The sequence below is a fragment of the Nyctibius grandis genome, unplaced genomic scaffold, assembly GCF_013368605.1.
Source record: "Nyctibius grandis isolate bNycGra1 unplaced genomic scaffold, bNycGra1.pri scaffold_100_arrow_ctg1, whole genome shotgun sequence".
NCBI classification, from domain to species: domain Eukaryota; kingdom Metazoa; phylum Chordata; class Aves; order Nyctibiiformes; family Nyctibiidae; genus Nyctibius; species Nyctibius grandis.
Genome location: NW_027167476.1, coordinates 471 through 12970, shown reverse-complemented (window position 1 = coordinate 12970; position 12500 = coordinate 471). Strand labels below are relative to the sequence as shown.

Genomic DNA, 12500 nt, shown 5'->3' with positions numbered 1-12500 from the left:
CAACCTCATTGATTCTGTGTGACCCCAGCACCCAGGGCCAGAGCTGGTGCCACCTTACCGTTGACCGGTTTCTGGTGCATGGAGTCCACAAAGTGCCGGGGGTTTTCGATGGTGTACTTGAGGTCGCGGACAGTGTGGGAGCCCGTCCCCTCGCTCCACATCCCCTTCTTGGCGCTCTTGGCTTGCTCCTCCAGCTCCGCCAGCCTGCTCTGCTCGGGGCTGCAAGGACAGGACGAGACGGGGTGAGGGCAGGCAGGACCATCCATCTTCCAGGCACTTTTCTGGATGCTTTAGCGATTTCATCGCTCACGTCTCGAAAAGGCACCGCCTGGGCGAGCTGCTGAGCGACGCTTCGTGCTGCTCACAGCAAATCACCCCAAGTTTCTCCGGCGCAGAGGCTGCACCATGGATGTCCAGACACCTCTGAGAGGCCGGGGAGGTTTAGCCCACGCAGCCAGGTCATAACTCCTTAAACAAATCCGGTTATAGTTGTGGTTTAGTGTTTTTTCAGCTCAGGGCAAAGCCACAACCTGATGAATCCCAAATTGGCTGCAGAAGCACCCGACTCATGTAGCCGACCGGCTGAGAGTCACCTCACACACCCATTAATTAACGCAGCCGTTGAATTGGGAGAGTTAACGGAGAGCAGTGACGTGCTCCAGGCGATATTTAACTGCAGGAAGCTCCGTCCTGAGTCACCTGCGCCGCAGCAGCCCCACCGCGCTGGCGATGGAGCTCGTGGGAGAGGCCGCACCTCGAATCCTGGGTGCAGTTTTGGGCCCCTCACGACAAGAAAGACCTTGAGGTGCTGGAGCGAGTCCAGAGAAGGGCAACGGGGCTGGGGAAGGGTCTGGAGCACAAGTGTGATGGGAGCGGCTGAGGGACCTGGGGGGGTTTAGCCTGGAGAAAAGGAGGCTGAGGGGAGACCTTCTCGCTCTCTACAACTGCCTGAAAGGAGGGTGTAGCGAGGGGGGGTCGGTCTCTTCTCCCAGGTAACAAGTGATGGGACGAGAGGAACCGGCCTCAAGTTGTGCCAGGGGAGGTTTAGGTTGGAGATCAGGGACAATTTCTTCCCCAAAAGGGTTGTCAAGCGCTGGCACAGGCTGCCCAGGGCAGTGGTGGAGTGCCCATCCCTGGGGGGATTTAAAAGCCGTGTAGATGTGGTGCTGAGGGACATGGTTAGTGGTGGCCTTGGCAGTGCTGGGTTAACGGGTGGACTTGATAATCACAGAATCACAGACTGGTTTGGGTTGGAAGGGACTTTAAAGCCCATCCAGTCCCAACCCCCTGCCACGGCCAGGGACACCTTCCACCAGACCAGGTTGCTCCCAGCCCCATCCAACCTGGCCTTGAACACTGCCAGGGAGGGGGCAGCCACAGCTTCTCTGGGCAACCTGGGCCAGGGTCTCACCACCCTCACACCAAAGAATTTCTTCCTCACATCTCATCTCAATCTCCCCTCTTGCAGTTTAAAACCGTTCCCTCTCGTCCTGTCACTCCATGCCCTTGTCAAAAGCCCCTCTCCAGCTTTCCTGTAGCCCCTTCAGGCACTGGAAGGTGCTAGAAGGTCTCCCCGGAGCCTTCTCTTCTCCAGGCTGAACAGCCCCAGCTCTCTCAGCCTGTCTCCAGAGCAGAGGGGCTCCAGCCCTCGGAGCATCTCCGTGGCCTCCTCTGGACTCGCTCCAACAGCTCCGTGTCCTTCTTCTGTTGGGCCCCAGAGCTGGACGCAGCACTGCAGGGGGGTCTCCCGAGAGCGGAGCAGAGGGGCAGAATCCCCTCCCTGACCTGCTGGCCACACTGCTGGGGATGCAGCCCAGGATGATCTTACAGGTCCTTTCCAACCCAAACGGTTGTGTGATTCTGCGATCACCCAGCCTGAGGACCTGGGTCACCTCGGAGCTGGAGCGAGGGGCTGCTCCGCTCCCCTCCAGAACAAGCACAGTGGCTTTCGTCCCTCTCCCAGCCATCGCTGCCCTGCGGTGGTCCCCAACCGTGCCACAGCAGAGCCATTAAACTCTGCCAAGGGCACCCAGAGCCCACCAGCACCAGGCAGCGAGCACATTCCCCAGGGGCTTGGCACAGAGACCACATCCCCGGGCAGGCAGCAAGCAGGACCCACCGGTACTCCAGGCTTCAGCACTTTCTGGCCAAGGCATAAAATAACCTCCAGGGCAGGGAGACACCCAGCTCCCCCCTCCACAACCCCTCGCCACCCCAACCCTAAAGACAAGGGGTCACCGTGCTGGGACACCAACGCCTGGGAGATCCCAGCAGCGCAGGGAGCAGGGGCTGAGGAACCCAAGGGCTCCTCTCCCCGGGCACGCGGCCGCGTACGTACTTGTTGGCTCGGATCCCTTCCCGGCGGGATGCCAGCCCTTCGGCCACGAGGGACTCGGCGATGTTCTCGCCGCTCGTGTCTGTGGAAAGAGGAGAGGAGTGAGGAGCACATGGGGCAGACCGGGGGCACACAGACCTCAGCCCTGCACAGCGCTCCCGAGATGACTCCAGTTAACGAACGCCGGAGCAATCCGGGAGTCAAAGGCTCCTGTCACCAGCCCGGTGTCCGTGGGAAGGGGACAGCCTCAGCGCCTGGGGCAGGCAGTGCCCTCCCAGCACCAAGGGGCTCTCCAGATCAGAACAGAATCACTGAGGTTGGAAGAGCCCTCTGGGATCATCGAGTCCAACCGTTGCCCTGACACCACCATGGCAACTAGACCAGGGCACTAAGTGCCATGGCCAGGCTTTTCTTAAGCCCCTCCAGAGATGGCGACTCCACCACCTCCCTGGGCAGCCCCTTCCAATGGCTAATGACCCTTGCTGAGAAGAAACGCTTCCTCATGTCCAACCTGACCCTCCCCTGGTGAACCTCTGCACAGGGCATCCTTCCTCCAGAGACACGGGGCCTCAATGGCTACTGGGAGCCAGAGGACTGATGGTCCAGGGGGGACCCGGGGCCAGGGACAGCAGATAAACAGGAGGGTTCAGGCAGAAACCCACGCAGGAGGGTGCGGGGTTGCACAGCCCGGAGCAGCAGCAGGAGATGGCTGGGGAGGGGGTGTAGGGCACTGCCCGGACCCCCCACCCTTTCCCAGTACCCCCGCTCCAGCTCAGCCCCCACCAGCCAGCCCCCACCCCCGCAGACAGCTCCTGCGTCCCTGCCAGGGAAAGCTGTCACAGCGTTTCCATATTAATAGCATTTAAACCTTGACAAAACTTCATCAGGAAACATTTTATGCTTCATCTCTCACCTCCGCGGTGTGACAGGCGGGGATTGAACAATGGGGAGGGACACCTACGCGGGGAGGCACGGCACAAGAGCCCTCAACGCCGCAGAGAGGCTGCAGGTGACCGAAGAAGAGCACTTCACCCATCGCAGTGTCACCAAACCTCTTTCAAGGTTTATTCGTTGCAGATGACGACGTGGGGACCCACCAGGCTTCCTGCTGAAGGACACCAGCAGCTCTCCAAACCTACGACCCCCAGCTCTGCAGCCCATCCCAAAGGGCTGCCCAGTCCCCCAGGCCACGAGCAAACTGGACGCTCAGGAATGAGCACGGGGGTAACTTTGATGTCCAGGTATTTGTGGTCTCAGGGGACAGGCTCGTAGGGCCCTGCTCCCCGTTCTCACAGCCTGGGGACCGTGGGGGTCTCGTGTTCTTGCGCTGGACGGAGATCCCCACAGTGATGTGGGAGATAGTGGCCGGAGCGCGGTTGGACATTAGGAAGCATTTCTTCTCAGCAAGGGTCATTAGCCATTGGAAGGGGCTGCCCAGGGAGGTGGTGGAGTCACCATCTCTGGAGGGGTTTAAGAAAAGCCTGGCCATGGCACTTAGTGCCCTGGTCTAGTTGCCACGGTGGTGTCAGGGCAATGGTTGGACTCGATGATCCCGGAGGTCTCTTCCAACCTCATTGATTCTGGGATTCTGCGATGCAGCAGCGACGGGAATCACAGAATGGTTAAGGGTTGGAAGGCACCTCAGGAGATCACCCAGCCCAACCCCTGCCCAAGCAGGGTCACCCACAGCACGTCGCACAGGGTCGTGTCCAGGCGGGTTTGAATATCTCCAGAGAAGGAGACTCCCCCCTCCCTGGGCAGCCTGTGCCAGGGCTCTGCCACCCTCACACCAAAGAAGTTCCTCCTCATATTCAGATGGAACTTCCCATGTTTCAGTTTGTGCCCGTTGCCCCTTGTCCTGTCGCTGGGCACCACTGAGAAGAGTCTGGCCCCATCCCCTTGACACCCCCCTGAGGTATCTGTGAGCATTGATAAGATCCCCCCTCAGTCTGCTCTTCTCCAGCTGAACAGCCCCAGCTCCCTCAGCCTCTCCTCGCAGCAGAGATGCTCCAGCCCTCTGACCATCTCCGTACCCTCCGCTGGACTCTCTCCAGTAGTTCCTGGTCTTTCTTGAACTGGGGGGCCCAGAACTGCACACAGTTACTCCAGGTGTGGCCTCACCAGGGCCGTGTAGAGGGGCAGGAGAACCTCCCTCGACCTGCTGCCCACACTCTTCCTCACGCACCCCAGGACACCATTGGCCTTCCTGGCCCCAAGGGCACATTGTTGGCTCATGGGGAACTTGTTGTCCCCCAGAACCCCCAGGTCCTTCTCTGCAGAGCTGCTCTCCAGTAGATCACCCCCAGCCTGTACTGGTGCAGGGGGTTATTCCATGACCCAGGGAAGCCAGTGACGAGGTACGGGTGGCAAGGGGCTCCAGGCAGGGCTGCTCCCCACCCTGAGCCATGCCCTGCCGCAGACCCCGAGGGAGCCTCTTGACCCCACCACAGGCCACCTCCTTTCTCCCTGTGCCTCCGTGCAAACCCTGCATGGCACCTGCTCACCCTTTCCAGTCCAGCACGGCCAAGCTGAGTCTGCAGGGACATGGGGCCGAGGGCACCCGGCTCCCCAGCCCGTACTGGTGCCACCCCAGGGGATGCACACCCAAAACTCAGCATCCCCCGAGCTCCTTTACAGCCCCTCGCACACACCTGGTCCTTCCCTCCTTCCCCGCAGCTTCAAGGAGTCACCCCACTGAGCCTCCCACGGGGAGGAGGCTGCCCCAGCCCTGGTTGTATCCCAAACACCCCAGTCTGCACCAGTGAGCACAGAGGTGCACGGTTCCCTCGGCGTATCTCCTGCCCCGTGCCAAGCCGGTGCATCCATCTGCCCCAGTAACCCCGAGCTGGGCAGCACCGGAGGACAAGCTGGGTCCTGGTGAGCACCCACTTCCCAGGAGCCCACCCACGTCCAGTGGGTCTCATCCCCCTTCTTCACACCAGAGGGCACGGGAAGCCTCACCAGGAGCTGGAACACGCAGCAGAGTGCAGCCCGGCGTGGTGCTCACCATGAGAGGGGACTCAACCAGGGCCGAAGCCCACCAGCACCAGCCCCAACAAGGCTGCGTGCCCCAGGCTGCTCCGCTGCGTCCTCGGGGCTACAGGTCAGCTGGGTCCTTTGGGGAGGTTTCAACCAGCCAGAGATCACAGAATCATAGGATGGTTTGGGTGGGAAGGGACCTTAAAGCCCATCTAGTTCCAACCCCCTGCCACGGGCAGGGACACCTTCCACCAGACCAGGTTGCTCCCAGCCCCATCCAACCTGCCCTTGAACACTGCCAGGGAGGGGGCAGCCACAGCTGCTCTGGGCAACCTGGGCCAGGCTCTTACCACCCTCACACCAAAGAATTTCCTCCTAATATCTCATCTCAATCTCCCCTCTTGCAGTTTAAAACCGTTCCCCCTCGTCCTGTCACTCCATGCCCTTGTCAAAAGCCCCTCTCCAGCTTTGCTGTAGCCCCTTCAGGCACTGGAAGGTGCTAGAAGGTCTCCCCGGAGCCTTCTCCTCTCCAGGCTGAACAGCCCCAGCTCTCTCAGCCTGTCTCCAGAGCAGAGGGGCTCCAGCCCTCGGAGCATCTCCGTGGCCTCCTCTGGACTCGCTCCAACAGCTCCGTGTCCTTCTGTTGGTGCCCCCAGAGCTGGACGCAGCACTGCAGGGGGGTCTCCCGAGAGCGGAGCAGAGGGGCAGAATCCCCTCCCTGACCTGCTGGCCACGCTGCTGGGGATGAGCCAGAGATTTGTAAAAACAAAAGAGGAAACCTGTGGGAACCCACCTAACACCACGGCTTGTGTCCACGCGCTGCCCTGCATCACCAGCGGCTCCAGCTGCTGCACAGCCCCGGACCGGCACCGGGCATCGCTCCCCTCCAAAACCTGGAGCTCCACCCAAAAACGGGCACGCACCCTCCTGCTGCCAACACCGCAGCCCAACCCGCCCTCCTGGGCTAGCTCCGGCCGCGAGCCCCGCACGCTCCGTGCGCCCCCAACCCTCCCCGCACGCTCCCCGCCAGCCCCCGAGGTGCCCGCCGGACCCCTCCGCGCTCACCTTTCCCCAGGTACACCATCCCGTACTCCCGGCCCTGCGGGGTCTTGTACTCCACGGTGAAGCAGACCTCTTTCCCGATGAGCTTCTTCCGCAGGAACTCACGAGCCGGGAAGCCCCAGGGCTGGAGGGAAACAAGTCGAGACGTGAGACCCCCCCCAGAGGTGCCCACCCCGGGGGTCTCGCGCGCTCCTCCGTGCGCGCTGTGCCAGCCCAGGAGATGTTTGCTGCTGTTGGCAGCCCACGAGCTCGCAGAGGAATCACCCCTGTTACTCCACAGCAGAAAAAACTCCACTCTCCTGCTCTGTCCCCCCCCCAAAAGGGGTCACGGTGGGTTTTCCAGCTCCCCAAGAAGAGGCAGGCTCAGCCTGCTCCTAGGACAGAGGACGCAGCGATGCGGGGGACCGGCCCCCAGCTCCCAGGGACACGGCGGGGGCTCCTCCGGCTCTGCCTGGGTGCCCGTGGCGAAGGAGCAGCCGCAGCGGCCGTGCCAGGCTGGGCAAAGCGGGCTCTGGCGTCCCGTCCCCCACCATCACTGACGCGGGAGCACACCGGAGCCCCGCTCCAGCGCAGCGGGTGGGTGGGGAGCGCGGTCCGGAGGAGAGAACATGACGTGCTCATTAACAATTAGCAAACCTGACAGGCGTAATTTTTCTTTAAAAGAGTGACATTTAAAGGCTGAAGCGGTGTTTTAGAAGACAAAACTCCCCAGGGAGAGCAATTAGCCGCCAGCGCTCTGCCACCACCCCCAGGGTTGGGAGGGTGGGGGGCCCGGGCTGGGCATCCTCTGACACAAACCCAGCCCCGCTGCCAGCTCCCCTCTTGCCTCCTGCACCCCGGGGCAGGCAAAGCTTGGGGGCACCACCAGACGCCCCCCTGGTCCCGCAGACCCTGCCCAGCCATGCCTGGTCCTGGCTAGCGGACGATGCCCACCCCATCCTGGCCGTAGCAGGGTGAAGAATGAGAAACCCACCCCAAAATCCACACTTGGGGGGGGTGAGAGCAGGGAAAAGATCTCTTAAAGGATGCTCGAAGGGATTGTTTCACGCTGCAGCGTGCCCCCGAGGTGGGCAGGGGGGCAGCGAGGAGGGAGCTGCCTGCGCCCCACGGGACGGCAGCAGCGGGCACGGGTAATGCCTCTCGCAGCCGAGGGTGCTGCGGTCCCGCAGGCTGGAGACCCCCCGCCCAGCTCAGACGGGGGCAGGGGGGCTGGCGGGAGGCACCCACCTCATCCGGGGTGTCCTTGGCATCCGGCTGGCCCGCGGCGGCGCGGCGGGCGAGGTTCCCGGCGCGGATGTTGCTGAGGTTGATCTGGCGCTCCGGGGGCGGCCCGCCTCGGGGCTGCCCGCGGACGATGATGGCGCAGCCCGACAGCACCTGGGGAGAGGCAGAGGGGTTACGGGGGGGCCCCGGGGCCGGAGGGAGAGGTGACACGGAGCTGAGCGCGCAGGTGACGCTGTGCGGACAGACAGACAGACTCCCAGGGACGGATCCAGGAGCCACGCTGGGCAGTCCCGTCCCATCCCACCCACCTCCCAGTGCTCCAGCAGCCCCCTCGCTCCCCGCTGCCACAGGGGTCTCCCATCTTCAGGGGACCCCCGTGTTCGGGGGACCCCCGCGCTCGGGAGGGCACCGCACTCTGGGGACCCCCGCGCTCAGGAGGGCACCGTGTTTGGGAGGGCACCATGTTTGGGAGGGCACTGCGCTCTCGGGGGACCCCTGCGCTCAGGAGGGCACCATGTTTGGGAGGGCACCATGTTTGGGGGACCCCTGCGCTCGGGAGGGCACCGTGCTCGGGGGACCCCCGCGCTCAGGAGGGCACCGTGTTTGGGAGGGCACCGTGTTTGGGAGGGCACCGTGTTTGGGAGGGCACCGTGCTCTGGGGACCCCCGCGCTCGGGAGGGCACCATGTTTGGGAGGGCACCATGTTCGGGGGACCCCCACGCTCGGGAGGGCACTGCACTCTCCAGGGGACCACCGCGCTCGGGAGGGCACCGTGCTCGGGAGGGCACCGCGCTCTCGGGGGACCCCTGCGCTCGGGAGGGCACCGTGTTTGGGAGGGCACCATGCTCGGGAGGGCACTGCGCTCTCGGGGGACCCCTGCGCTCAGGAGGGCACCATGTTCGGGAGGGCACCATGTTCGGGGGACCCCCGCGCTCGGGAGGGCACCGTGCTCAGGGGACCCCCGCGCTCGGGAGGGCACCGTGCTCAGGGGACCCCCGCGCTCGGGAGGGCACCGTGCTCGGGGGACCCCCACGCTCGGGAGGGCACCGTGCTCGGGGGACCCCCACGCTCGGGAGGGCACCGTGCTCGGGGGACCCCCACGCTCGGGAGGGCACCGTGCTCGGGGGACCCCCGCGCTCGGGAGGGCACCGTGCTCGGGGGACCCCCGCGCTCGGGAGGGCACCGTGCTCGGGGGACCCCCGCGCTCGGGAGGGCACCGTGCTCGGGGGACCCCCGCGCTCGGGAGGGCACCGAGGGGCTCCACGTGGCTGCTGGCACCACGCAGGGGGATGCAGGGAGGGCAAAGCTGGCACCGGCACTGCCCCGGGACAGGGCACGCAGAGGGGACCGTGCCCGCAGCCAGGCGGCTGCTCTTGGCACAAGGGCTTTAACCACGCGGGCTGCTGGGCACAGCCTCGGTGGGGCTCACGGGGCACCCCGCGGGGGCCGCACAGCTCAGCAGCACGGGGGGGGGGAACGTGCAGAAGCAGCCGAGACGGAGCTCAACACCAACCCCCCGCACCGCTGGCACTGCTGCGGGCACTGAACTCACCCGCTCGGGTACCCCAGAACGTCACCCTGGACCCCCCCTCCTTGCACCCACCTCACAGGAACAGGGATCACCTCACCCCAGGTTTCCCAACGGCTCCGTCCCCGTACGAGACCCCCAGGTGCCCACCCGCCACCCATGGCACCGGCAGCGCCAGCTCCAGCCGCCGAGTGTGCCAGGGATCCCCCCGTGCCTGCTTGCCCTGGCACACGCACAGCGCCCGCACTTAAGGACTGGGCGGTTTCAGCGCTGTAATTAACCTTAATCTTTAATTTATGCTGCCTCCCTCTGGCCACCTGGAGACTCACCAACGCGGGGCCCAGCACCCCGTAGCACCCACCCCCGGGCACCGGGGGGGACGTGGTGGGTAACGGAGGGGGGAGAAAAGGCACCGGGAGGGCACGGTGGGGGCTGGGCACGGTGCCAGGGCCCTGACCCCAACCTTCGCCCTCCAGCTCTGCGCCGTGGGCACACGTGGGGCCGCACCGCCGAGGGGCTCGGGGACCCCCTGGCACCGGGACAGCGGAGGAGCAGGTGGGTCCCCCCGAGGGACGTCCCCGCAGCGGGGTCCTCCCGGGATGTCCCCGCTCACCCCGCCTGGGGTGCAGCGAGGGGTCCCCGGGCTGCCGGGGCAGGGACGGCGGCACCGGGGGCTGGGGCAGGCCCCGTGCACGGGGAAGGGCCCCGGGAGCACCGGAAGGCGTCGGGGGGGGACGGGGCGGCAGGGGCAGAGTGTGAGGCTCCGGTAGGGGAGAAGGGTCCCGGTTACCAGGAGGGGAGATGGGCAGAGGAGGGAGATACCGGATACCGGGGGGAGCTGCGGGAGGTGCGGGGTCCCGGGTGGGGGTCCCGGTTACCGGGAGGGGAAGCGCGGAGTGAAGGGAAGTCCCGGATACCGGGGGGAGCTGCGGGGGTCCCGGGCACCGGCGGGGCCCCGGCGCACGAGGCGTGCGGAGCGGAGCGCAGGGAGGCCCTCGGTGGCGGCGGGCGGAGCGGGGGGGGCGGGGGGGGAGCAGCCCTTACCATCTTGACGATGCCGCGCTGGACGGCGAGCGGCGGCGCGGAGCCGCCCTGCCCGGGGGCGGCCGCGGAGGCCATGGCGGGGCCGGGGGCGGCGGACGGGGCGAGCGCGGACGGAGCGGCGGGGGCCCAGCGCGAGCGCGGAAGGGAGCCGCGGGGCGGAGCGGACGGGAGGGGCGGGGCCTCACCGCCGCCCCGCCCCTCCCGCCCGGCTAACGGCCAACGGGAGGCCGGCCCCGCCGCGCGCCCCGCCCCGCCCCGCCGCGCCGCGGCCAATGGCGGCGCGCGGCGCCGCGGCACCGGCCCGAGAGGCCGCCGCGCGGGTGACGTCACGGGCGGCCCCGCCCCCTCCCCGCGTCCCTCCCGCTTGCCCCGCGCGGAGGGGGGCGGGACTTCCGGGGCACGCGGCGCCAGGGACACGTCGGCAAAGGGGCCGCCGGGGCTCCCGCGGGGCCTCCCGCCGCGCGGGGGGCGGGGCCGCGCGGGGACACGCCCCCTTACGTCACCGCCCGGCCCCGAGCGCGGGGAACGGGGCGGCCGGGGGCAGCCCCCGGGGGGCGGCGGCACGGGGGGTCCAGGGGACCGGGGATCCCCCGGCACGGCCCCACGGAGGGACCGGGGGAACGGGGATCCCCCCAGTACAGCCCCACGGGGGTCCGGGGGAAGGGGGACCCCCCGGTACGGCCCCACGGAGGGACCGGGGATCCCCCCAGTACGGCCCCACGGGGGTCCGGAGGAAGCGGGATCCCCCAGTGCGGCCCCACGGAGGGACCGGGGATCCCCCCAGTATGGCCCCACGGAGGGACCGGGAGTCCCCCGGCACGGCCCCACGGAGGGACCGGGGGAACGGGGATCCCCCGGCACGGCCCCACGGGGGTCAGGGGAAGGGGGACCCCACCGGCACAGCCCCACAGAGTGACCGGGAGTCCCCTGGCACGGCCCCACGGAGTGACCGGGAGTCCCCCATCACGACCCCACGGGGTTCCGGGGGAAGAGGGACCCCCCTGGCCGTTACCGGGGGGTGGGCTCCCCGTGCCAGCTCCCCCCTCGCCTTCCCCATCACGGCTCTGTCCCCCCCCCAACTCCCCCTTCCTCTCCCGGCACCACCGGCCGCGCTCGGGGGGCTGCAGGGTGACAGGGCCCCCCCGGTGCCTCCCCCGTCGTGCTGAGGCAGCACCCAGCACCCCACACGGCCCTGGCCCAGGGCCCCCGCCACCTCCCGAGCACCGGTTTGGGGGGAGAAGGGGCAGAGAACGGGGGACCCCCCCCCGGTGCCCCTGCTGAGCCGCTGCTGGGGTGGGCAGCGGCAGGGCCCCTCGCTGCTGCCCCGGGGGTCGGCGGTGACACGTGCCACGCAGCAGCCTCGTGGCTGCGCCCACCCTGCGCCCCCTCCCCAAGGCCACCCTGCCCCAGCACCCACGGCCTGCGGGGCGACCGGGGGGCACCGGCACTGCGAGGCGAGGGCCGTCTGCCCCGTGGCCTTGACCACCCGAGGTCACCCGTCGTCACCGTGTCCTGGCAGTGGGGACCCCCCCTCCCTCACCTCTTCGGGTGACCCCAAAACCCCCGTCTGGGGCGGAGGGGCCCAGGGAGCGGGCGCAGGGCTGGGACGTGGGGGTCACTCCTGCTCTGCCCTGGCACGGCACACCGCCGCGGGCACGGCACCCAAGCCGGTGGCTCCGGCAAGCGCCCGTTGGGCTGGTGGTTCACGCACGGACAAGGGGAGGCGATCCGGTGATGCCCCCGGTGCTTACCTGGCCGGAGCCGCCGTCCGTGGCCGTTCAGTGGCAGCCCTGCGGCGCGCCCCTCACCGCGGCGTCGGGGCACGGCGCGGGGCCGGCTCCTCGCACGCTGCCGGCTCGGCTCAGCGCTCGCCTCTGCCAGCTCGGAAGCTGAGTCGTGTCGTTCGTGGGTGGTACAAAACCGATTATCTTATTTTTGGGTGGTCACGGAGGGAATCCAGACAATGGCATCTCTGCAGTCCCCGTGCCAGGGAGCGGGGTGGCACCAGCTCCCCTCCTCGGGCTGGCGGCAGCGGCTGATGGCACAGCGGTCCCGTGTCCCACAGGGCAACCGGACCCCATCACACCCGGTGCCAAAGCCCCCCGAGCGTGGGAGGGAGCCCACCCGTGCCAGGGTGCCCCAGCTGCTCTTTGGAAGCACCAGGGAGCGGGCACCGGCCCCTGGGTGCCGGGTGGCACCGACACCACTGCCGGGGTGCCCTGTGCGGGCAGCAGGGTCTGCCAGGCCTGGCATCCCCCCCACAGCCTCACCCCACGCCGGGGAAGCGGGTGCAGCGAACGCATCGGGGCTCTGCGGGGGGACGCTGGC

General features: G+C 67.4%; 1 protein-coding gene across 1 annotated transcript in view; it reads right to left on the bottom strand.

Moving 5' to 3' along the window:
- SND1 (staphylococcal nuclease and tudor domain containing 1) overlaps nucleotides 1–10278 on the bottom strand; it is a gene marked incomplete at its 3' end in the record, with an annotated part of 77208 nt that extends 66930 nt beyond the window's left edge. Inside the window, exons 1-5 of the mRNA XM_068424524.1 lie at nucleotides 10173–10278; nucleotides 7604–7753; nucleotides 6380–6500; nucleotides 2339–2417; nucleotides 59–219 (exon numbers count right to left, since the gene is read on the bottom strand). Of these exons, the coding sequence (XP_068280625.1) occupies nucleotides 59–219; nucleotides 2339–2417; nucleotides 6380–6500; nucleotides 7604–7753; nucleotides 10173–10247 (586 nt within the window). The remainder of the gene's footprint in view (nucleotides 1–58; nucleotides 220–2338; nucleotides 2418–6379; nucleotides 6501–7603; nucleotides 7754–10172) is intronic.
- Nucleotides 10279–12500: the final 2222 nt, after the last annotated feature.